The sequence below is a fragment of the Somniosus microcephalus genome, unplaced genomic scaffold, assembly GCF_052327205.1.
Source record: "Somniosus microcephalus isolate GS21.2 unplaced genomic scaffold, FLI_Smic_1.0 unresolved_chr3, whole genome shotgun sequence".
NCBI lineage: Eukaryota > Metazoa > Chordata > Chondrichthyes > Squaliformes > Somniosidae > Somniosus > Somniosus microcephalus.
This window is the reverse complement of record NW_028225181.1, coordinates 51474867-51499515: the sequence shown is the minus strand read 5'-3', so window position 1 is coordinate 51499515 and position 24649 is coordinate 51474867. Positions and strand designations below refer to the sequence as shown.

General features: G+C 50.5%; 1 protein-coding gene across 1 annotated transcript in view; it reads left to right on the top strand.

Annotated features, from left to right (window-relative positions):
- Nucleotides 1-24649, top strand: part of LOC147091436 (CD209 antigen-like protein C) — a gene marked incomplete at its 5' end in the record, with an annotated part of 64954 nt that overhangs the window by 24774 nt on the left and 15531 nt on the right. The window contains 2 exons of the mRNA XM_085976598.1: nucleotides 5681-5823; nucleotides 8809-8909. Coding sequence (XP_085832724.1) covers nucleotides 5681-5823; nucleotides 8809-8909 — 244 coding nt within the window. The remainder of the gene's footprint in view (nucleotides 1-5680; nucleotides 5824-8808; nucleotides 8910-24649) is intronic.

The window sequence follows — 24649 nt, the reverse complement described above, 5'->3', positions numbered from 1 at the left end:
TCAGAGAGAGAGGGGTGTGGGGTATATCAGAGAGAGAGGTGTGGGGTATATCAGAGAGAGAGAGGTGTGGGGTATATCAGAGAGAGAGGGTGTGGGGTATATCAGAGAGAGAGGGGTGTGGGGTATATCAGAGAGAGAGGGGTGTGGGGTATATCAGAGAGAGAGAGGGGTGCGGGGTATATCAGAGAGAGAGAGGTGTGGGGGATATCAGAGAGAGAGGGGTGTGGGGTATATCAGAGAGAGAGGTGTGGGGTATATCAGAGAGAGAGGGTGTCGGGTATATCAGAGAGAGAGAGGTGTGGGGTATATCAGAGAGAGAGAGGTGTGGGGTATATCAGAGAGAGAGAGATGTGGGGTATATCAGAGAGAGAGAGGTGTGGGGTATATCAGAGAGAGAGAGCGGTGTGGGGTATATCAGAGAGAGAGAGGGGTGTGGGGTATATCAGAGAGAGAGGGGTGTGGGGTATATCAGAGAGAGAGAGGTGTGGGGTATATCAGACAGAGAGAGGGGTGTGGTATATCAGAGAGAGAGCGGTGTGGGGTATATCGGAGAGAGAGAGAGGTGTGGCGTATATCCGAGAGAGAGGGGTGTGGGGTATATCAAAGAGAGAGAGGTGTGGGGTATATCAGAGAGAGAGAGGGGTGGGGCATATCAGAGAGAGAGAGCGGTGTGGGGTATATCAGAGAGAGAGAGGGGTGTGGGGTATATCAGAAGGAGAGTGGTGTGGGGTATATCAGAGAGAGGGGTGTGGGGTATATCAGAGAGAGAGAGGTGTGGGGTATATCAGAGAGAGAGGGGTGTGGGGTATATCAGAGAGAGAGGGGTGTGGGGTATATCAGAGAGAGAGGGGTGTGGGGTATATCAGAGAGAGAGGGGTGTGGGGTATATCAGAGAGAGAGGGGTGTGGGGTATATCAGAGAGAGATGGGTGTGGGGTATATCAGAGAGAGAGAGGTGTGGGGTATATCAGAGAGAGAGAGGTGTGGGGTATATCAGAGAGAGAGGGGTGTGGGGTATATCAGAGAGAGAGAGGTGTGGGGTATATCAGAGAGAGAGGGGTGTGGGGTATATCAGAGAGAGAGGGGTGTGGGGTATATCAGAGAGAGAGAGAGGTGTGGGGTATATCAGAGAGAGAGGGGTGTGGGGTATATCAGAGAGAGAGAGGTGTGGGGTATATCAGAGAGAGTGAGGGGTGTGGGGTATATCAGAGAGAGAGGGGTGTGGGGTATATCAGAGAGAGAGGGGTGTGGGGTATATCAGAGATAGATGGGTGTGGGGTATATCAGAGAGAGAGAGGTGTGGGGTATATCAGAGAGAGAGAGAGGGGTGTAGGGTATATCAGAGAGAGAGGGGTGTGGGGTATATCAGAGAGAGAGGGGTGTGGGGTATATCAGAGACAGAGGGGTGTGGGTTATATCAGAGAGAGAGGGGTATGGGGTATATCAGAGAGAGAGGGGTGTGGGGTGTATCAGAGAGAGATGGGTGTGGGGTATATCAGAGAGAGAGAGGTGTGGGGTATATCAGAGAGAGAGAGGTGTGGGGTATATCAGAGAGAGAGAGGTGTGGGTTATATCAGAGAGAGAGGGGTGTGGGGTATATCAGAGAGAGAGAGGTGTGGGGTATATCAGAGAGAGAGAGGTGTGGGGTATATCAGAGAGAGAGGGGTGTGGGGTATATCAGAGACAGAGGGGTGTGGGTTATATCAGAGAGAGAGGGGTATGGGGTATATCAGAGAGAGAGGGGTGTGGGGTGTATCAGAGAGAGATGGGTGTGGGGTATATCAGAGAGAGAGAGGTGTGGGGTATATCAGAGAGAGAGAGGTGTGGGGTATATCAGAGAGAGAGAGGTGTGGGTTATATCAGAGAGAGAGGGGTGTGGGGTATATCAGAGAGAGAGAGGTGTGGGGTATATCAGAGAGAGAGAGGTGTGGGGTATATCAGAGAGAGAGGGGTGTGGGGTATATCAGAGAGAGAGGGGTGTGGGGTATATCAGAGAGAGAGAGGTGTGGGGTATATCAGTGAGAGAGGGGGTGTGGGGTATATCAGAGAGAGAGAGGTGTGGGGTATATCAGAGAGAGAGAGGTGTGGGGTATATCAGAGAGAGAGAGATGTGGGGTATATCAGAGAGAGAGGGGTGTGGGGTATATCAGAGAGAGAGGGGTGTGGGGTATATCAGAGAGAGAGAGGTGTGGGGTATATCAGTGAGAGAGGGGGTGTGGGGTATATCAGAGAGAGAGGTGTGGGGTATATCAGAGAGAGAGAGGTGTGGGGTATATCAGAGAGAGAGGGGTGTGGGGCATATCAGAGAGAGAGGGGTGTGGGGTATATCAGAGAGAGAGGGGTATGGGGTATATCAGAGAGAGAGGGGTGTGGGGTGTATCAGAGAGAGATGGGTGTGGGGTAAATCAGAGAGAGAGAGGTGTGGGGTATATCAGAGAGAGAGAGGTGTGGGGTATATCAGAGAGAGAGAGGTGTGGGGTATATCAGAGAGAGAGGGGTGTGGGGTATATCAGAGAGAGAGAGGTGTGGGGTCTATCAGAGAGAGAGAGGTGTGGGGTATATCAGAGAGAGAGAGGTGTGGGGTATATCAGTGAGAGAGGGGGTGTGGGGTATATCAGAGAGAGAGAGGTGTGGGGTATATCAGAGAGAGAGAGGTGTGGGGTATATCAGAGAGAGAGAGGTGTGGGGTATATCAGAGAGAGAGGGGTGTGGGGTATGTCAGAGAGAGAGGGGTGTGGGGTATATCAGAGAGAGAGAGGTGTAAGGTATATCAGTGAGAGAGGGGGTGTGGCGTATATCAGAGAGAGAGAGGTGTGGGGTATATCAGAGAGAGAGAGGTGTGGGGTATATCAGAGAGAGAGGGGTGTGGGGCATATCAGAGAGAGAGGGGTGTGGGGCATATCAGAGAGAGAGGGGTGTGGGGTATATCAGAGAGAGAGAGGTGTGGGGTATATCAGTGAGAGAGGGGGTGTGGGGTATATCAGAGAGAGAGAGGTGTGGGGTATATCAGAGAGAGAGAGGTGTGGGGTATATCAGAGAGAGAGTGGTGTGGGGTATATCAGAGAGAGAGGGGTGTGGGGTATATCAGAGAGAGAGAGAGGTGTGGGGTATATCAGAGAGAGAGGGGTGTGGGGTATATCAGAGAGAGAGAGGTGTGGGGTATATCAGAGAGAGAGGGGTGTGGGGTATATCAGAGAGAGAGAGGTGTGGGGTATATCAGAGAGAGAGGGGTGTGGGGTATATCAGAGAGAGAGAGGGGTGTGGGGCATATCAGAGAGAGAGGGGTGTGGGGTATATCAGAGAGAGAGGTGTGGGGTATATCAGAGAGAGAGAGCGGTGTGGGGTATATCAGAGAGAGAGAGGGGTGTCTGGTATATCAGAGAGAGAGAGGGGTGTGGGGTATATCAGAGAGAGAGGGGTGTGGGGTATATCAGAGAGAGAGAGGTGTGGGGTATATCAGAGAGAGAGAGGGGTGTGGGGTATATCAGAGAGAGAGATGGGTGTGGGGTATATCAGAGAGAGAGAGGGGTGTGGGGTATATCAGAGAGAGAGAGTTGTGGGGTATATCAGAGAGAGACGGGGGTGTGGGGTATTTCAGAGAGAGAGAGAGGTGTGGGGTATATCAGAGAGAGAGGGGTGTGGGGTATATCAGAGAGAGAGGGGTGTGGGGTATATCAGAGAGAGAGAGCGGTGTGGGGTATATCAGAGAGAGAGAGAGGGGTGTGGGGTATATCAGAGAGAGAGAGCGGTGTGGGGTATATCAGAGAGAGAGGGGTGTGGGGTATATCAGAGAGAGAGAGGTGTGGGGTATATCAGAGAGAGAGGTGTGGGGTATTTCAGAGAGAGAGGGGTGTGGGGTATATCAGAGAGAGAGATGTGTGGGGTATATCAGAGAGAGAGGGGTGTGGGGTATCTCAGACAGAGAGGGGTGTGGGGTATATCAGAGAGAGAGGGGTGTGGGGTATATCAGACAGAGAGGGGTGTGGGGTATATCAGAGAGAGAGGGGTGTGGGGTATATCAGAGAGAGAGGTGTGTGGGGTATATCGGAGAGAGAGGGGTGTGGTGTATATCAGAGAGAGAGAGGTGTGGGGTAGATCAGAGAGAGAGAGGGGTGTGGGGTATATCAGAGAGAGAGGGGTGTGGGGTATATCAGAGAGAGAGAGGGGTGTGGGGTATATCAGAGAGAGAGAGCGGTGTGGGGTATATCAGAGAGAGAGAGGGGTGTGGGGTATATCAGAGAGAGAGAGGGGTGTGGGGTATATCAGAGAGAGAATGGTGTGGGGTATATCCGAGAGAGAGAGGTGTGGGGTATATCAGAGAGAGAGAGGGGTGTGGGGTATTCAGAGAGAGAGAGCGGTGTGGGGTATATCAGAGAGAGAGGGGTGTGGGGCATATCAGAGAGAGAGAGGTGTGGGGTATATCAGAGAGAGAGGGGTGTGGGGTATATCAGAGAGAGAGAGGGGTGTGGGGTATATCAGAGAGAGAGAGGGGTGTGGGGTATATCAGAGAGAGAGAGGTGTGGGGTATATCAGAGAGAGACGGGGGTGTGGGGTATATCAGAGAGAGAGAGAGGTGTGGGGTATATCAGAGAGAGAGGGGTGTGGGGTATATCAGAGAGAGAGGGGTGTGGGGTATATCAGAGAGAGAGAGCGGTGTGGGGTATATCAGAGAGAGAGAGGGGTGTGGGGTATATCAGAGAGAGAGAGCAGTGTGGGGTATATCAGAGAGAGAGGGGTGTGGGGTATATCAGAGAGAGAGAGGTGTGGGGTATGTCAGAGAGAGAGAGGGGTGTGGGGTATATCAGAGAGAGAGAGGTGTGGGGTATATCAGAGAGAGAGGGGTGTGGGGTATATCAGAGAGAGAGGGGTGTGGGGTATATCAGAGAGAGAGAGTTGTGGGGTATATCAGAGAGAGAGGGGTGTGGGGTATATCAGAGAGAGAGGTGTGTGGGGTATATCAGAGAGAGAGGGGGGTGGGGTATATCAGAGAGAGAGGGGTGTGGGGTATATCAGAGAGAGAGGTGTGTGGGGTATATCAGAGAGAGAGTGGTGTGGGGTATATCAGAGAGAGAGAGGTGTGGGGTATATCAGAGAGAGAGGTGTGTGGGGTATATCAGAGAGAGAGGTGTGTGGGGTAGATCAGAGAGAGAGGGGTGTGGGGTATATCAGAGAGAGAGTGGTGTGGGGTATATCAGAGAGAGAGGTGTGTGGGGTATATCAGAGAGAGAGGTGTGTGGGGTATATCAGAGAGAGAGGGGTGTGGGGTATATCAGAGAGAGCGGTGTGGGGTATATCAGAGAGAGAGGGGTGTGGTGTATATCAGAGAGAGAGGGGTGTGGGGTATATCAGAGAGAGAGAGGTGTGGGGTATATCAGAGAGAGAGAGCGGTGTGGGGTATATCAGAGAGAGAGCGGTGTGGGGTATATCAGAGAGAGAGAGCGGTGTGGGGTATATCAGAGAGAGAGAGTGTGGGGTATATCAGAGAGAGAGAGGTGTGGGGTATATCAGAGAGAGAGAGCGGTGTGGGGTATATCAGAGAGAGAGGGGTGTTGGGTATATCAGAGAGAGAGAGGTGTGGGGTATATCAGAGAGAGAGGTGTGGGGTATATCAGAGAGAGAATAGCCTCCTGTTCCTGAAGTTAGCATTTATTCGGCTGATTGAAGATTTTATCAATTCACAGGGAGAACCTGCCCACAAGACTGGCACAGGCACAACGAACGCTGCTACTACTTCTCAACTTACACTCTAACATGGGAAAATGCAAAAGCAGAATGTGAATCATGGAATTCGTACCTCACTGTGATAAACTGTCAACATGAGAAGGTGAGAAAGAATCATGTCCCTCCAAGAATGCAGGTACAGCACGGGTTAGATACAGAGTAAAGCTCCCTCTACACTGTCCCATCAAACACTCCCAGGGCAGGTACAGCACGGGTTAGATACAGAGTAAAGCTCCCTCTACACTGTCCCATCAAACACTCCCAAGGCAGGTACAGCACGGGTTAGATACAGAGTAAAGCTCCCTCTACACTGTCCCATCAAACACTCACAGGGCAGGTACAGCACAGGGTTAGATACAGATTAAAGCTCCCTCTACACTGTCCCATTAAACACTCACAGGGCAGGTACAGCACGGGTTAGATATAGAGTAAAGACCCCTCTACACTGTCCCATCAAACACTCCCAGGGCAGGTACAGCACGGGTAAGATACAGAGTAAAGCTCCCCCAACACTGTCCCATCAAACTCTCCCAGGGCAGTTATAGCACGGGTTAGATACAGAGTAAAGCTCCCTCTACACTGTCCCATCAAACACTCCCAGGGCAGGTACAGCACGGGGTTTGATACAGAGTAAAGCTCCCTCTACACTGTCCCATCAAACACTCCCAGGGCAGGTACAGCACGGGTAAGATACAGAGTAAAGACCCCTCTACACTGTCCCATCAAACACTCCCAGGGCAGGTACAGCACGGGTTAGATACAGAGTAAAGCTCCCCCAACACTGTCCCATCAAACTCTCCCAGGGCAGTTATAGCACGGGTTAGATACAGAGTAAAGCACCCTCTACACTGTCCCATCAAACACTCCCAGGCCAGGTACAGCACGGGTTACATACAGAGTAAAACTCCCTCTATACTGTCCCATCAAACACTCCCCCATGACAGGTGCAGCACTGGTTAGATACAGAGTAAAGCTCCCTTCACACTGGCCCATCAAACTCCCCAAGGGCAGGTACAGCACGGGTTAGATGCAGAGTAAAGCTCCGTCTACACTGTATCGTCAAACACTCCCAGGGCAGGTACAGCTTGGGTTAGATACAGAGTAAAGCTCCCTCTACACTGTCCCATCAAACACTCCGAGGCCAGGTACAGCACGGGTTAGATGCAGATTAAAGCGCCCTCTACACTATCCCTTCAAACACTCCCAGGGCAGGTACAGCACGAGTTAGATACAAAGTAAAGCTCCCTCTACACTGTCCCATCAAACACTCGCAGGGCAGGCACAGCATGAGCTAGATACAGATTAATGCTCCCGCTACACTGTCCCATCAAACCTTCCCATCAGGTACAGCACGGTTTAGATACAGAGTAAAGCTCCCTCTACACTGTCCCATCAAACACTCCCAGGGCAGGTACAGCATGGGTTAGATACAGAGTAAAGCTCCCTCTACACTGTCCCATCAAACACTCCCAGGGCTGGTCCAGCACGGGTTAGATACAGAGTAAAGCGCCCTCTACACTGTCCCATCAAACACTCCCAGGGCAGGTACAGCACATGTTAGATACAGAGTAAAGCTCCCTCAACACTGTCCCATCAAACAATCCCAGGGCAGGTACAGCACGGGTTAGATATAGAGTAAAGCTCCCTCTACACTGTCCCATCAAACACTCCAGGGCAGGTACAGCACGGGTTAGTTACAGAGTAAAGCTCCCTCTACACTGCCCCATCAAACACTCCCAGGGCAGGTACAGCACGGGGTTAGATACAGAGTGAAGCTCCCTCTACACTGTCCCATCAAACACTCTCAGGGCAGGTACAGCATGGGTTAGATACAGAGTAAATCTCGCTCATCATTGTCCCATCAAACCTTCCCATCAGGTACAGCATGGTTTAGATACAGAGTAAAGCTCCCTCAACACTGTCCCATCAAACACTCCGAGGCCAGGTACAGCACAGGGTTAGATATAAAGTAAAGCTCCCTCTACACTGTCCGATCAAACACTCCCAGGGCTGGTACAGCACGGGTTAGATACAGAGTAAAGCTCCCTCAACACTGTCCCATCAAACACTCCCAGGGCAGATACAGCAGGGGTTAGATACAGAGTAAATCTCCCTCTAAACTGTCCCATCAAACACTCCCAGGGCAGGTACAGCACGGATTAGATACAGAGTAAAGTTCCCTCTACACTGTGCCATCAAACACTCCCAGGGCAGGTACAGCACGGGTTAGATACAGAATAAAGCTCCCTCTACACTGTCCATCAAACATTCCCAGGGCACGTACTGCACGGGTTAGATACAGAGTAAAGCTCCCTCTGCATTGTCCCATTTTTGTAGGGCGCTTAATGTAAATCTCCTCTGTACCCTCTGTAGTGCAATCACATCTTTCCTGTAATGTGGTGACCAGAACTGCACGCAGTACTCTAGCTGTGGCCTAACTAGTGTTTTATACAGTTGAAGCATAACCCCCCTGCTCTTGTATTCTATGCCACGGCTAATAAATGCCAGCATTCCGTATGCCACCTTAACCACCTTATCTACCTGGCCTGCTACCTTCAGGGATCTGTGGACATGCACGCCAAGGTCCCTTTGTTCCTCTACACTACTCAGTGTCCTACCATTTAATGTGTATTCCCTTTCCTTGTTAGCCTTCCCCAAATGCATTACAAGAACACCCAGTCGAGGATGGAGGGTGGTATAGTCGAGTCTGCAAGTCACAAAGGGCAAGGATGAGGGTTCCAGCAGGGGATGGTCACAGGCCCGGACAGAGATGGGCGATGCTACAGGAGAAGGCATTCTTGGTGATGGAGAGGATCGGAAATTCAGCTCAATTAGGACACCAAGTTTGCAAACGGTCTGGTTCAGAATCAGACAATGGCCAGGGAGAGGGATGGAGTCATTGGTGAGGGAATGGAGTTTGAGGCGGTGACCGAAGGCACTTAGCTTCGGTCTTCCCAATATTCAATTTGAGGAAAGGCTGGCAAGTTTATGGTGAAAGGCTTCGGGACATTCTGTGTGTCGGTTGTGTGCGAAAGGAAAACTAACATAGCTCAATAAATGCCAACCACCATTGTTCTGTCTGCTCTAGAGCTTTATAGAAAGAATGACCTCATACAAGACACACTGGATCGGACTTTCGGACAAAGAGCGAGAAGGAAGCTGGAAATGGGTGGATGACTCGCAATTCAGGTAAGTGGGGAGAGAGCGGGGCAGTGGGATTAGTTTGTGATTGATACAGGGCTATGGGGCGAGGGCGGGGCAGTGGGATTAGGTTCGGATTCATACAGGGCTATGGGGAGAGAGTGGGGCAGTGGGATTAGGTGGGATTGATACAGGGCTATGGGGAGAGAGCAAATCAGTGGGATTAGTTTGTGATTGATACAGGGCTATGGGGAGAGAGCGGGGCAGTGGGAGTAGTTTGTGATTGATACAGGGCTATGGGGAGAGAGCGGGGCAATGCGATTAGTTTGTGATTGATACAGGGCTATGGGGAGAGAGAGGGGCAGTGGGAATAGTTTGTGATTGATACAGGGCTATGGGGAGAGAGAGGGGCAGTGGGATTAGTTTGTGATTGATACAGGGCTATGGGGAAAGAGCGGGTCGAAGGGATTAGTTTGGGATTGATAAAGGGCTATGGGGCGAGAGCAGGGAAGTGGGATTAGGTTCGGATTCATATAGGGCTATGGGGAGAGAGTGGGGCAGTGGGATTAGGTGGGATTGATACAGGGCTATGGGGAGAGAGCGGGGCAGTGGGATTCCTTTGGGGATTTATACAGGGCTATGGGGAGAGCGCGGGGCAGTGGGATTAGTTTGGGATTGATACAGGGCTATGGGGAGAGAGCGGGGCAGTGGGAATAGTTTGGTATTGATACAGGGCTGTGGGGAGAGAACGGGCAGTGGGATAAGTTTGGGATTGATACAAGGCTATGGGGAGAGAGCGGGTCAGTGGGATTAGTTTGGGATTGATACAGGGCTATGGGAAGAGAGTGGGGCAGTGGGATTAGTTTGGAATTGATACAGGGCTATGGGGAGAGAGTGGGGCAGTGGGATTAGTTTGGGATTGATACAGGGCTATGGGGAGAGAGTGGGCCGGACGGATTAGTTTGGGATTGATACAGGGATATGGGGCGAGATTGGGACAGTAAGATTAGTTTGGGATTGATACAGGGCTATGGGGAGAGAGCGGGGCAGTGGGATTAGTTTGGGATTGATGCAGGGCTATGGGGAGAGAGCGGGGCAGTGGGATTAGTTTGGGATTGATACAGGGCTATGGGGATAGAGCGGGGCAGTGGGATTATTTTGGGATTGATACAGGGCTATGGGGAGAGCGCGGGGCATTGGGATTAGGTTGGGATTGATACAGGGCTATTGGGTGAGCGCAGAGGGATTAATTTGGGATTGATACAGGGTTATGGGGCGAGAGTGGGACAGTAAGATTAGTTTGGGATTGATAAAGGGCTATGGGGAGAGAGCGGGGCAGTGGGATTAGTTTGGGATTGATACAGGGCTATGGGGAGAGAGTGGGGCAGTGGGATTAGTTTGGGATTGATACACGGCTATGGGGAGAGAGCAGGCAGTGGGATTATTTTGGGATTGATACAGCGCTATGGGGATACAGCGGGGCAGTGGGATTAGTGCGGGATTGATATAGGGCTATGGGGATAGAGCGGGGCAGTGGGATTATTTTGGGATTGATACAGGGATATGGGGCGAGAGTGGGACACTATGAATAGTTTAGTTTTGATACAGGGCTATGGGTAGAGAGCGGGACATGTGGGATTAGTTTGGGACTGATACAGGTCTATGGGGATAGAGCGGGGCAGTGGGACTAGTTTGGGATTCATACTGGGCTATGGGGCGGGCGAGAGCGGGACAGTGAGATTGGTTTGGGATTGATATAGGGTTATTGGGCGAGAGCGGGACAGTGAGATTAGTTTGGGATTGATACAGGGCTATGGGGAGAGAGCGGATCAGTGAGATTAGTTTGGGATTGATACAGGGCTATGGGGAGAAGGGGGGCAGTGGGATTAGTTTGGGATTGATACAGGGCTATGGGGAGAAAGCGGGGCAGTGAAATTAGTTTGGGATTGATACAGGGCTATGGCGAGAGAGCAGGTCAGTGGGATTAGGTTGGGACTGCTACAGGGCTATGGGGAGAGAGTGGGGCAGTGGGATTCGTTTGGGATTGATACAGGGCTATGGGGAGAGAGGGGGCAGTGGGATTAGTTTGGGTTTGATACAGGGCTATGGGGAGAGAGGGTGCAGTGGGATTAGTTTTGGGTTTGATACAGGGCTATGGGGCGAGCGGGGCGGAGGGATTAGTTTGGGATTGATACAGGGCTATGGAGTGAGAGTGGGGCAGTGGGATTAGTTTGGGATTGATACAGTGCTATGGGGAGAGAGCAGGTGCCTTGGGATTAGTTTGGGATTGTTACAGGGTTATGGGGAGAGAGCAGGTGCCTTGGGATTAGTTTGGGATTGTTACAGGGTTATGGGGAGAGAGCAGGGGCCTTGGTATTATTTTGGGATTGATACAGGGCTATAGGGAGAGAGCGGGGAAGTGGGATTAGTTTGGGATTGATACAGGGCTATGGGGAGAGAGCGGGGCAGTGGGATTATTTTGGGATTGATACCGCGCTATGGGGAGAGAGCGGGGCAGTGGGACTAGTTCGGGATTGATACTGGGCTATGGGGCGGGCGAGAGCGGGACAGTGAGATTGGTTTGGGATTGATACAGGGCTATGTGGAGAGAGCGGATTAGTGGGATTAGATTGGGATTGATACAGGGATATGGGGTGAGAGTGGGACAGTAAGAATAGTTTAGTTTTGATACAGGGCTATGGGGAGAGAGCGGCGCAGTGGGATTTGTTTGGGATTGATACAGGGCTATGGGGATAGAGCAGGGCAGTGGGACTAGTTTGGGATTGATACTGGGCTATGGGGCGGGCGAGAGCGGGACAGTGAGATTGGTTTGGGATTGATATAGGGTTATTGGGAGAGCGTGGAGGGATTAGTTTGGGATTGATACAGGGTTATGGGGCAAGAGTGGGACAGTAAGATTAGTTTGGGATTGATACAGGGCTATGGGGAGAGAGCGGGCAGTGGGATTATTTTGGGATTTATACAGCGCTATGGGGATAGAGCGGGGCAGTGGGATTAGTTTGGGATTGATACAGGGCTATGGGGATAGAGCGGGGCAGTGGGATTATTTTGGGATTGATACAGGGATATGGGGCGAGAGGGGGCAGTGGGATTAGTTTTATTTTTATACAGGGCTATGGGTAGAGAGCGGGACATGTGGGATTAGTTTGGGATTGATACAGGTCTATGGGGATAGAGCGGGGCAGTGGGACTAGTTTGGGATTGATACTGGGCTATGGGGCGGGCGAGAGCGGGACAGTGAGATTGGTTTGGGATTGATACAGTGCTATGGGGAGAGAGCAGGTGTCTTGGGATTAGTTTGGGATTGATACAGGGGTATGGGGAGAGAGCAGGGGCCTTGTGATTATTTTGGGATTGATACAGGGCTACAGGGAGAGAGCGGGGAAGTGGGATTAGTTTGGGATTGATACAGGGCTATGGGGAGAGAGCGGGGCAGTGGGATTAGTTTGGGATTGATACAGGGCTATGGGGAGAGAGTGGGGCAATGGGATTAGTTTGGGATTGATACAGGGCTATGGGGAGAGAGCGGGCAGTGGGATTATTTTGGGATTGATACAGCGCTATGGGGATAGAGCGGGGCAGTGGGATTAGTTCGGGATTGATACAGGGCTATGGGGATAGAGCGGGGCAGTGGGATTATTTTGGGCTTGATACAGGGATATGGGGCGAGAGTGGGACAGTAAGAATAGTTTAGTTTTGATACAGGGCTAAGGGTAGAGAGCGCGACATGTGGGATTAGTTTGGGATTGATACAGGGCTTTGGGGATAGAGCGGGGCAGTGGGACTAGTTTGGGGTTGATACTGGGCTATGGGGCGGGCGAGAGCGGGACAGTGAGATTGGTTTGTGATTGATATAGTGTTATTGGGCGAGAGCGGGACAGTGAGATTAGTTTGGGATTGATACAGGGCTATGGGGAGAGAGCGGATCAGTGGGATTAGTTTGGGATTGATACAGGGCTATGGGGAGAAGGGGGGCAGTGGGATTAGTTTGGGATTGATACAGGGCTATGGGGAGAGTGCGCGGCAGTGGGATTAGTTTCTATTTGATACAGGGCTATGGGGAGAAAGCGGGGCAGTGTAATTAGTTTGGGATTGATACAGGGCTATGGCAAGAGAGCAGGGAAGTTGGATTAGTTTGGGATTGATACAGGCCTATGGGGAGAAAGCGGGGCAGTGAAATAAGTTTGTGATTGATACAGGGCTATGGGGAGAGAGCGGGGCAGTGGGATTAGTTTGTGATTGATACAGGGCTATGGGGAGATAGTGGGGCAGTAGGATTAGTTTGGGATTGATACAGGGCTATGGGGAGAGAGGGGGCAGTGGGATTAGTTTGGGATTGATACGGGGCTATGGGGAGATAGTGGGGCAGTGGGATTAGTTTGGGATTGATACAGGGCTATGGGGAGAGAGGGGGCAGTGGGATTAGTTTGGGATTGATACAGGGCTATGGGGAGAGAGGGGTCAGTGGGATTAGTTTTGGGATTGATACAGGGCTATGGAGAGAGCGGGGCGGAGGGATTCGTTTGGGATTGATACAGTCCTATGGGGAGAGAGCAGGTGCCTTGGTATTAGTTTGGGATTGATACAGGGGTATGGGGAGAGAGCAGGGGCCTTGGGATTATTTTGGGATTGATACAGGGCTATAGGGAGAGAGCAGGGAAGTGGGATTAGTTTGGGATTGATACAGGGCTATGGGGAGAGAGCGGGGCAGTGGGATTAGTTTGGGATTGATACAGGGCTATATGGAGAGAGCGGGGCAGTGGGATAAGTTTGGGATTGATACAGAGCTATGGGGAGAGAGGGGGCAGTGGGATTAGTTTCGGATTGATACAGGGCTATGGCGGGAGATGAGTCAGTGGGACTAGTTTGGGATTGATACAGGGCTATGGTAAGAGAGGGAGAAGTGGGATTAGTATGGGATTGATACAGGGCTATGGGGAGAGTGCGCGGCAGTGGGATTAGTTTGGGATTGATACAGTGCTATGGGGAGAAAGCGGGGCAGTGAAATTAGTTTGGGATTGATACAGGGCTATGGCGAGAGAGCAGGTCAGTGGGATTAGGTTGGGATTGCTACAGGGCTATGGGGAGAGAGTGGGGCAGTGGGATTAGTTTGGGATTGATACAGGGCTATGGGGAGAGAGGGGGCAGTGGGATTAGTTTGGGCTTGATACAGGGCTATGGGGAGAGAGGGGGCAGTGGGATTAGTTTTGGGATTGATACAGGGCTATGGGGAGAGCGGGGCGGAGGGATTATTTTGGGATTGATACAGGGCTATGGGGAGAGAGCGGGGAAGTGGGATTAGTTTGGGATTGATAAAGGGCTGTGGGGAGAGAGCGGGGCAGTGGGATTAGTTTGGGATTGATACAGGGCTATGGGGAGAGTGTGGGATAGTGGGAGTAGTTTGGGATTGATGCAGGGCTATGGGGAGAGAGCGGGGCAGTTGGATTAGTTTGGGATTGATACAGGGCTATGGGGAGAGAGCGGGGGCCTTGGGATTAGTTTGGGATTGATACAGGGCTATGGGGAGAGAGCTGAGCAGTGGGATTAGTTTGGGATTGATACAGGGCTATGGGGAGAGAGCGGGGCAGTGGGATTAGTTTGGGATTGATACAGAGCTATGGGGAGAGAGCTGAGCAGTGGGATTAGTTTGGGATTGATACAGAGCTATGGGGAGAGAGCAGGGCAGTGGATTAGTTTGGGATTGATACAGGGTTATGGGGCGAGAGCGGGTCAGTGGAATTAGTTTGGGATTGATACACGGGTATGGGGAGAGAGCAGGGTAATGGGATTAGTTTGTGATTGATACAGGGCTATGGGGAGATAGCAGGGCAGTGGGATTGGTTTGGGATTGATACAGGGCTATGGGGAGAGAGCGGGGCAATGGGATTAGTTTCGGATTGATGCAGGGCTATGGGGAGAGTTTGGGGCATTGGGATTAGTTTGAAATTGATACAAGGCTATTGGGAGAGAGTGGGGCAGTGGGATTCGTTTGGGATTGATACAGGGCTATGGGGAGATAGCAGGGCAGTGGGATTGGTTTGGGATTGATACAGGGCTATGGGGAGAGAGCAGGGCAATGGGATTAGTTTCGGATTGATGCAGGGCTATGGGGAGAGAGCGTGGCAGTGGGATTACTTTGGTGATTGATACCGCATCCACCCGATCAAGCCCCTTCACAATCTTATATGTTTCAATAAGATCGCCTCTCATTCTTCTGAACTCCAATGAGTAGAGTCCTAATCTACTCAACCTCTCCTCATATGACCACCCCCTCATCCCCGGGATTAACCGAGTGAACCTTCTTTGTCCTGACTCGAGAGCAAGTATGTTTTTTCTTAAGTATGGACACCAAAACTGTATGCAGTATTCCAGGTGCGGTCCAACCAATACCTTGTACAACTGCAGCAATACCTCCCTGTTTTTATATTCTATCCCCCTAGCAATAAAAGCCAACATTCCATTGACCTTCTTGATCACTTGCTGCACCTGCATACTAACTTTTTGAGTTTCGTGCTCCAGGACCCCCAGATCCCTTTGTACTACAGTACTTTCCAGTTTCTTGCCATTAAGATAATAACTTGCTCTATGATTTTTCCTGCCAAAGTGCATAACCTCACACTTTCCAGTATTGTATTCCATCTGCCAAATCTCTGCCCACTTACTTAGCCTGTCTATGTCCCCTTGCAGGTTTTTTATGTCCTCCTCACTCACTACTTTCCCTCCCATCTTTGTATCATCTGCAAACTTTGATATGTTACGCTCGGTCCCCTCCTCCAAATCGTTAATATAGATTGTAAAGAGTTGGGGACCCAGCACTGACCCCTACGGAACACCACTAGTTACTGGTTGCCAGTCTGAGAACGAACCATTTATCCCAACTCTCTGCTTTCTGTTAGAGAGCCAATCCTCCGCCCACGCCAGAATATTACCCCCAATCCTGTGATTTTTTATCTTGAGCAATAATCTTTTGTGTGGCACCTTGTCAAATGCCTTTTGGAAGTCTAAATACACTACGTCCACTGGTTCCCCTTTATCCACCCTGTATGTTACTTCTTCAAAGAACTCAAGCAAATTTGTCAAACATGACTTCCCCTTCATGAAACCATGCTGAGTTTGTCCTATTAAATTATGTTTATCCAAATGTCCCGTTACTGTCTCCTTAATAATGGACTCTAACATTTTACCAACCACAGATGTTAGGCTAACAGGCCTATAGTTTCCAGCCTTCTGCCTACTACCCTTTTTAAATAAGGGTGTTACATTAGCAGTTTTCCAATCTGCCGGGACCCTTGCTGTGTCCAGGGAGTTTTGGAAAATTATTACCAATGCATCCACAATCCCTACCGTTACTTCCCTCAAGACCCTAGGATGCAAGCCATCAGGTCCAGGGGATTTAATCGCTTTGAGTCCCATTATTTTACCAAGTACCACTTCCTTAGTGATTTTAATCGTATTTAGTTCCTCCCCCCCTAGAGCCCCCTATTTGTCCAGTGTTGGGATATTCTTAGTGTCCTCTACTGTAAAGACTGATACAAAATAATTGTTCAGCATTTTTGCCATCTCCATGTTTCCCACCATTAATTTCCCGGTCTCATCCTCTAAGGGACCAACATTTACTTTAGCCACCCTTTTTCTTTTTATATAACTATAGAAACTTTTGCTATCTATTTTTATATTTTTTGCTAATTTACTTTCATAATCTATCTTCCCTTTCTTAATCAATTTTTAGTTATTTTTTGCTGTCTTTTAAAGTCTTCCCAATCTTCTATCCTCCCACTAGATTTGGCTACCTCATATGCCCTTGTTTTTAGTTAGATACTATCCTTAATTACTTTACTTAGCCACGGATGGCTATCTTTTCTTTTACACCCTTTTTTCCTCAGTGGAATATATTTTTTTTGGAAGTTGTAAAATAACTCCTTAAATGTACACCACTGATCATGTACCGTCTTACCCTTTAATCTATTTTCCCAGTCCACTCTAATCAATTCCGCTCTCATACCTTCATAGTCTCCTTTATTCAAGCTCAGCACGCTTGTTTGAGATCCAACCTTCTCACCCTCTAATTGAATATGAAATTCAACCATGTTATTGTCACTCATTCCAAGGGGATCCTTTATTAGGACATTTTTAATTAATCCTGTCTCATTACACAGGACCAAATCTAAGGTTGCTTGCCCCCTGGTCGGTTCGGTTACATACTGCTCAAGAAACCCATCCCTAATACACTCAATGAACTCATCCTCAAGGCTGCTCTGCCCAATTTGATTTGTCCAGTTAATATGATAATTAAAATCCCCCATAATTATAGCTGTTCCCTTATTACAAGCCTCAACTATTTCCTGATTAATACTCCGTCCAACAGAGTTGCAACTGTTCGGAGGCCTATAGACTACGCCCACTAGTGTTTTTTTCCCCTTTTTATTCCTTATCTCCACCCAAACTGTTTCACTATCCTGCTCCTTTGACCCAATATCATTTCTCTGTATTATAGTGATTCCTTTCTTTATTAACATAGCCACCCCACCTCCCCTCCCTTCCTGCCTGTCCTTCCTGATTGTTAAATAACCTGGTATGTTTAATTCCCAGTCATGGTCACCCTGCAGCCATGTTTCTGTAATGGCCACAAGATCATACCCATATGTCGTTATTTGTGCCGTTAACTCATTCATTTTGTTACGAATGCTACGTGCATTCAGATAAAGAACTTTCAAATATGTTTTGTAACACTTAGTTCCTGTTTTTTCCCTTTTTAGTACTTTACTTTTTACTCCATACCTTCTGTCCCTTCCTGACACGCTCTGGTTTTTAATTTCCCCACTGCTACCTAAGTCTATGACCTTCTCCGTTGTCATTTCTATTATTTGCACTCTAGTAACCTCCCCCCAACTAATTAGTTTAAAGCCCTCTCTACAGCCCTAGTTATATGATTCGCCAGGACTCTAGTCCCAGCACTGGCCAAGTGGAGTCCGTCCCAGCGGAACAGCTCCCTCCTGTCCCAGTACTGGTGCCAGTGTCCCAAGAAGCAAAACCCATTTCTCCCACACCAGTCTTTGAGCCACGCATTTAACTCTTTAATTTTATTTATCCTAGCCAAATTCGCTCGTGGCTCAGGCAATAACCCAGAGATTATTACCCTTGAGGTTCTGTTTTTTAATTTGACCCCTAGCTGCTCATACTCCTTTAACAGAACCGTCTTCCTTGTCCTACCTATGTCGTTTGTACCAACATGGACCACGACAACTGGATCCTCCCCCTCCCACTCCAAGTTTCTTTCCAGCCCAGAAGAGATGTCCTTAACCCTGGCACCGGGCAGGCAACACAGCCTTCGGGACTCCCGCTCTTGACTGCAGAGAACCCTATCTATCCCCTTAATGATACTATCCCCTACCACTACAACATTTCTTTTTACTCCCTCCACTTGAATGGCCCCCTGTACCACGGTGCTGTGGTCAGGTTGCTCATCCTCCCTGCAGTCCCCGCTCCCGCCCTCACAGGGAGTAAGAACCTCGATCCTGCTGGACAAGAACAAGGGCTGCGTCTCCTTCAACACTACATCCTGGATCCCTGTACCTTCCTCACTCTTAGTCACACCGTCCTGTCCCTGACCACGGATTACATCTGCATTAATTAATTTCATAGGTGTGACCATCTCCTGAAACATAGAGTCCAGGAACTTCTCCCCCTCCCTGATGTGTCGCAGTGTCTGAAGCTCGGTCTCAAGCTCTTTAACATGGAGCTTGAGTTCCTCTAGCAGCAAACACTTGTCACAGATGTAATCACCGTGAGCCTCAATGGGGTCCACCAGCTACCACATTTCGCAACAGTGACCCATCACCTGTTCACCCATATCTATGTAATTAATTAAATTTATTATTAGTTATGAAGACCCTCTGCCCCGATATAGATGATACTATTACACCACTATTCAATAGGACTTACCAACTTAAAGGAATAAAAGAGAAGGAAGAAAACCAACCAACCAGCTGATCACCAACCTCCTCCATGAATGATTAGTTTGGGAATGATACAGGGCTATGGGGAGAGCGCGGGGCGGTGGGATTAGTTTGGGATTGATACAGGGCTATGGGGAGAGAGCGGGGCAGTGGGATTAGTATGGGATTGATACAGGGCTATGGGGTGAGAGCGGGGCAGTGGGATTAGTTTGGGATTGATACAGGGCTATGGGGAGAGCGCGGGGCAGTGGGATTAGTTTGGGATTGATACAGGGCTATGGGGAGAGAGGGGGCAGTGGGATTAGTTTGGGATTGATACAGGGCTATGGGGTGAGAGCGGGGCAGTGGGATTAGTTTGGGATTGATACAGGGCTATGGGGTGAGAGCGGGGCAGTGGGATTAGTTTGGGATTGATAGAGGGCTATGGGGAGAGCGCGGGGCAGTGGGATTAGTTTGGGATTGATACAGGGCTATGGGGAGAGCGCGGGGCAGTGGTATTAGTTTGGGATTGATGCAGGGCTATGGGGAGAGAGCGGGGCAGTGGGATTAGTTTGGGATTGATACAGGGCTATGGGGAGAGAGGGGGCAGTGAGATTAGTTTGAGATTGATACAGGGCTATGGGAAGAGAGCGGGGCAGTGGGATTAGTTTGGGATTGATACAGGGCTATGGGGAGGGAGCGGGGCAGTGGGATTAGGTTGGGATTGATACAGGGCTATGGGGAGAGCGCGGGGCAGTGGGATTAGTTTGGGATTGATACAGGGCTATGGGGAGAGAGGGGGCAGTGGGATTAGTTTGGGATTGATACAGGGCTATGGGGAGAGAGGGGGCAGTGGGATTAGTTTGGGATTGATACAGGGCTATGGGGAGAGCGCGGGGCAGTGGGATTAGTTTGGGATTGATACAGGGCTATGGGGAGAGAGGGGGCAGTGGGATTAGTTTGGGATTGATACAGGGCTATGGGGTGAGAGCGGGGCAGTGGGATTAGTTTGGGATTGATACAGGGCTATGGGGTGAGAGCGGGGCAGTGGGATTAGTTTGGGATTGATAGAGGGCTATGGGGAGAGCGCGGGGCAGTGGGATTAGTTTGGGATTGATACAGGGCTATGGGGAGAGCGCGGGGCAGTGGTATTAGTTTGGGATTGATGCAGGGCTATGGGGAGAGAGCGGGGCAGTGGGATTAGTTTGGGATTGATACAGGGCTATGGGGAGAGAGGGGGGCAGTGAGATTAGTTTGAGATTGATACAGGGCTATGGGAAGAGAGCGGGGCAGTGGGATTAGTTTGGGATTGATACAGGGCTATGGGGAGGGAGCGGGGCAGTGGGATTAGGTTGGGATTGATACAGGGCTATGGGGAGAGTGCGGGGCAGTGGGATTAGTTTGGGATTGATACAGGGCTATGGGGCGGGAGCGGGGCAGTGGGATTAGGTTGGGATTGATACAGGGCTATGGGGAGAGAGTGGGGCAGTGGGATTAGTTTGGGATTGATACAGGGCTATGGGGAGAGAGCGGGGCAGTGAGATTAGTTTGGGATTGATACAGGGCTATGGGGCGAGAGCGGGGCAGTGGGATTAGTTTGGGATTGATACAGGGCTATGGGGATAGAGCGGGGCAGTGGGACTAGTTTGGGATTGATACTGGGCTATGGGGCGGGCGAGAGCGGGACAGTGAGATTAGTTTGGGATTGATACAGGGCTATGGGGAGAGAGCGTGTCAGTGGGATTAGTTTGGGATTGATACAGGGCTATGGGGAGAGAGCGGGGCAGTGGGATTAGTTTGGGATTGATACAGGGCTATGGAGAGGGAGCGGGGCAGTGGGATTAATTTGGGACTGATACATGGCTATGGGGAGAGAGCAGGTGCCTTGGGATTAGTTTGGGATTGGTACAGTGGTATGGGGAGAGAGCAGGCACCTTGGGATTAGTTTGGGATTGATACAGGGCTATGGGAAGAGAGCGGGGCAGTGGGATTAGTTTGGGATTGATACAGGGCTATAGGGAGAGAGCGGGCCAGTGGGATTAGTTTGGGATTGATACAGGGCTATGGGGAGAGAGCGGGGCAGTGGGATTAGTTTGGGATTGATACAGGGCTATGGGTAGAGAGCGGGGCAGTGGGATTAGTTTGGGATTGATACAGAGCTATGGGGAGTGAGGGGGCAGTGGGATTAGTTTGAGATTGATACGGGGCTGTGGGGAGAGAGCAGGGCAGTGGGATTAGGTTGGGATTGATACAGGGCTATGGGGAGAGAGCGGGGCAGTGGGATTAGTTTGGGATTGATACAGGGCTATGGGGAGTGAGCGGGGCAGTGTGATTAGTTTGGGATTGATACAGGGCTATGGGGAGAGAGCGGGGGCCTTGGGATTAGTTCAGGATTGATACAGGGCTATGGGGAGAGAGCGGGGCAGTGGAATTAGTTTGGGATTGATACAGGGCTGTGGGGAGAGAGCGGGGGCTTTGGGATTAGTTTGGGATTGATACAGGGCTATGGGGAGAGAGCGGGGCAGTGGGATTAGTTCGGGATTGATACAGGGCTATGGGGATAGAGCGGGGCAGTGGGATTAGTTTGGGATTGATACAGAGCTATGGGGAGAGAGGGGGCAGTGGGATTAGTTTGAGATTGATACGGGGCTGTGGGGAGAGAGCGGCGCAGTGCGATTAGGTTGGGATTGATACAGGGCTATGGGGAGAGAGCGGGGCAGTGGGATTAGTTTGGGATTGATACAGGGCTATGGGGAGTGAGCGGGGCAGTGTGATTAGTTTGGGATTGATACAGGGCTATGGGGAGAGAGCGGGGCCCTTGGGATTAGTTCAGGATTGATACAGGGCTATGGGGCGAGAGCGGGGCAGTGGAATTAGCTTGGGATTGATACAGGGCAGTGGGGACAGAACGGGGGCCTTGGGATTAGTTTGGGATTGATACAGGGCTATGGGGAGAGAGCGGGGCAGTGGGATTAGTTCGGGATTGATACAGGTCTATGGGGAGAGCGCGTGGCATTGGGATTAGTTTGGGATTGATGCAGGGATATGGGGCGAGAGCGGGACAGTAAGATTAGTTTGGAATTGATACAGGGCGATGGGGAGAGGGCGGGGCAGTGGGATTAGTTGGGGATTGATACAGGGCTATGGGGATAGAGTGCGTCAGTGGGATTAGTTTGGGATTGATCCAGGGCTATGGGGAGAGAGCGGGGAAGTTGGATTAGTTTGGTAATGATACAGGGCTATGGGAAGAAAGCGGGGCAGTGAAATTAGTTTGGGTTTGATACAGGGCTATGGGGAAAGAGCGGGGCACTGGGATTAGCTGGGATTGATACAGGGCTATGGGGAGAGAGCGGGGGCCTTGGGATTAGTTTGGGATTGATACAGGGCTATGGATAGAGAGCGGGGCAGTGGGATTAGATTGGGATTGACACATGGCTATGGGAGAGAGCGTGGCAGTGGGATGAGTTTGGGATTGATACTGGGCTGTGGGGAGAGAGCGGGGCCGTGGGATTAGTTTGGGATTGATGCAGGGATATGGGGCGAGAGCGGGACAGTAAGATTAGTTTGGAATTGATACAGGGCGATGGGGAGAGAGCGGGGCAGTGGGATTAGTTTGGGATTGATACAGGGCTATGGGGACAGAGCGGGGCAGTTGGATTAGTTTGGGATTGATACAGGGCTATGGGGAGAAAGGGGGGCAGTGGGATTAGTTTGGGATTGATACAGGGCTATGGGGAGAGTGCGCGTCAGTGGGATTAGTTTGGGATTGATCCAGGGCTATGGGGAGAGAGCGGGGAAGTTGGATTAGCTTGGTATTGATACAGGGCTATGGGAAGAAAGCGGGGCAGTGAAATTAGTTTGGGTTTGATACAGGGCTATGGGGAAAGAGCGGGGCAGTGGGATTAGCTGGGATTGATACAGGGCTATGGGGAGAGAGCGGGGGCCTTGGGATTAGTTTGGGATTGATACAGGGCTATGGATAGAGAGCGGGGCAGTGGGATTAGATTGGGATTGACACATGGCTATGGGAGAGAGCGTGGCAGTGGGATGAGTTTGGGATTGATACTGGGCTGTGGTGAGAGAGCGGGGCAGTGGGACTAGTTTGGGATTGATACAGGGATATAGGGCGAGAGCAGGACAGTAAGATCAGTTTGGGATTGATACAGGGATATGGGGAGAGAGCGGGGCAGTGGGACTAGTTTGGGATTGATCCAGGGCTATGGGGAGTGAGCGGGGCAGTTGGATTTGTTTGGGATTGATCCAGGGCTATGGGGAGTGAGCGGGGCAGTTGGATTTGTTTGGGATTGATTCAGGGCTATGGGGAGTGAATGGGGCAGTTGGATTTGTTTGGGATTGATACAGGGCTATGGGGAGTGAATGGGGCAGTGGGATTAGTTTCGGATTGATACAGGGCTATGGGGAGAGAGCGCGTCAGTGGGAATAATTTGGGATTGATACAGGGCTATGGGAAGAGTGCGCGGCATTGGGATTAGTTTGGGATTCATACAGGGCTGTGGGGAGTGAGCGGGGCAGTTGGATTTGTTTGGGATTGATACAGGGCTATGGGGAGTGAATGGGGCTGTGGGATTAGTTTCGGATTGATACAGGGCTATGGGGAGAGAGCGGGGCAGTGGGATTAGTTTGGGATTGATACAGGGCTGTGGGGAGAGGGGAGGGCGGAGGGATTAGTTTGGGATTGGTACAGGGCTATGGGGAGTGAGCAGGGCAGTGAGATTAGGTTCGGATTGATACACGGCTATGGGGAGAGAGCGGGGCAGTGGGATTAGTTTGGGATTGACACAGGGCTATGTGGATAGAGCGGGGCAGTGGGATTAGTTTGGGATTGATACAGAGCTATGGGGATAGAGCGGGGCAGTGGGACTAGTTTGGGATTGATACTGGGCTATGGGGCGGGCGAGAGCGGGACAGTGAGATTAGTTTGGGATTGATACAGGGCTAGGGGTGTTAGATCCGTGATTCTGAGAGTATGATGTTTTTCAATAACCACACGGATGCTGTAACTTAACAATAACAGGTATTTACTGGAGAAGGATAGTCTCAAGACTGCGGGTACAGAGGCATGCGCACGGCTTATATACAGGTGTGGTCACTGCCGGTACTACAGTATACAGGAGCTGTAAAAGTAGTTCTCTCTTAAAGGCACATACACTACAATTCCTCCCCTTTTAGATTAGTAGTACCCCTAATATTCAAATAACAATTAACACTTTAACATGTACATTAAACAACAATAGTCCATTTATAGATTCAGTCTTTGGGGCGGCTTCCTGACCCTTTCGGGATAGCGCCTTTCCTGAGGTTCTCGTTCTTGGTGCAGAGGCGATTCTGGCCCCTTTTCATCGGGTAGTTCATCGGTTTCCACTGCTACTGGTTCTGAGGTAGATGCTACCAGTATGTCGGGTTCATCCCCAGATACTCGAGACATGGAGTTGACTCGTTCCTGTGACGCTAAGATCTGATTGACGTGGCGTCTCACAATGTTCTCCCCGACATCCACTGTGTACATTAATGGCCCCTGCCTTGTGCATATCGTTCCGGGTTGCCACTTCTCTGTTCGGTAGCCATGGGCCAAGACTGGTTGTCCTACATTGAAGCTCCTTGTCGGCTTCTCATTGATGTGCTGGAATTGTTTGTCCTCAACATTTCTTCGCACATTTGGTCTGAGCAAGTCCAGACGAGACCTCAACCTTCGGTTAAAGAACATCATGGCCGGGGTCTGGTTGGTAACGGCATGTGTTGCGTTTCAGTTGGCTAATAAAAATTGTCCACCTTATGCTGTCGTGGAATTTCATTGTCGCACATGGCCTTTAT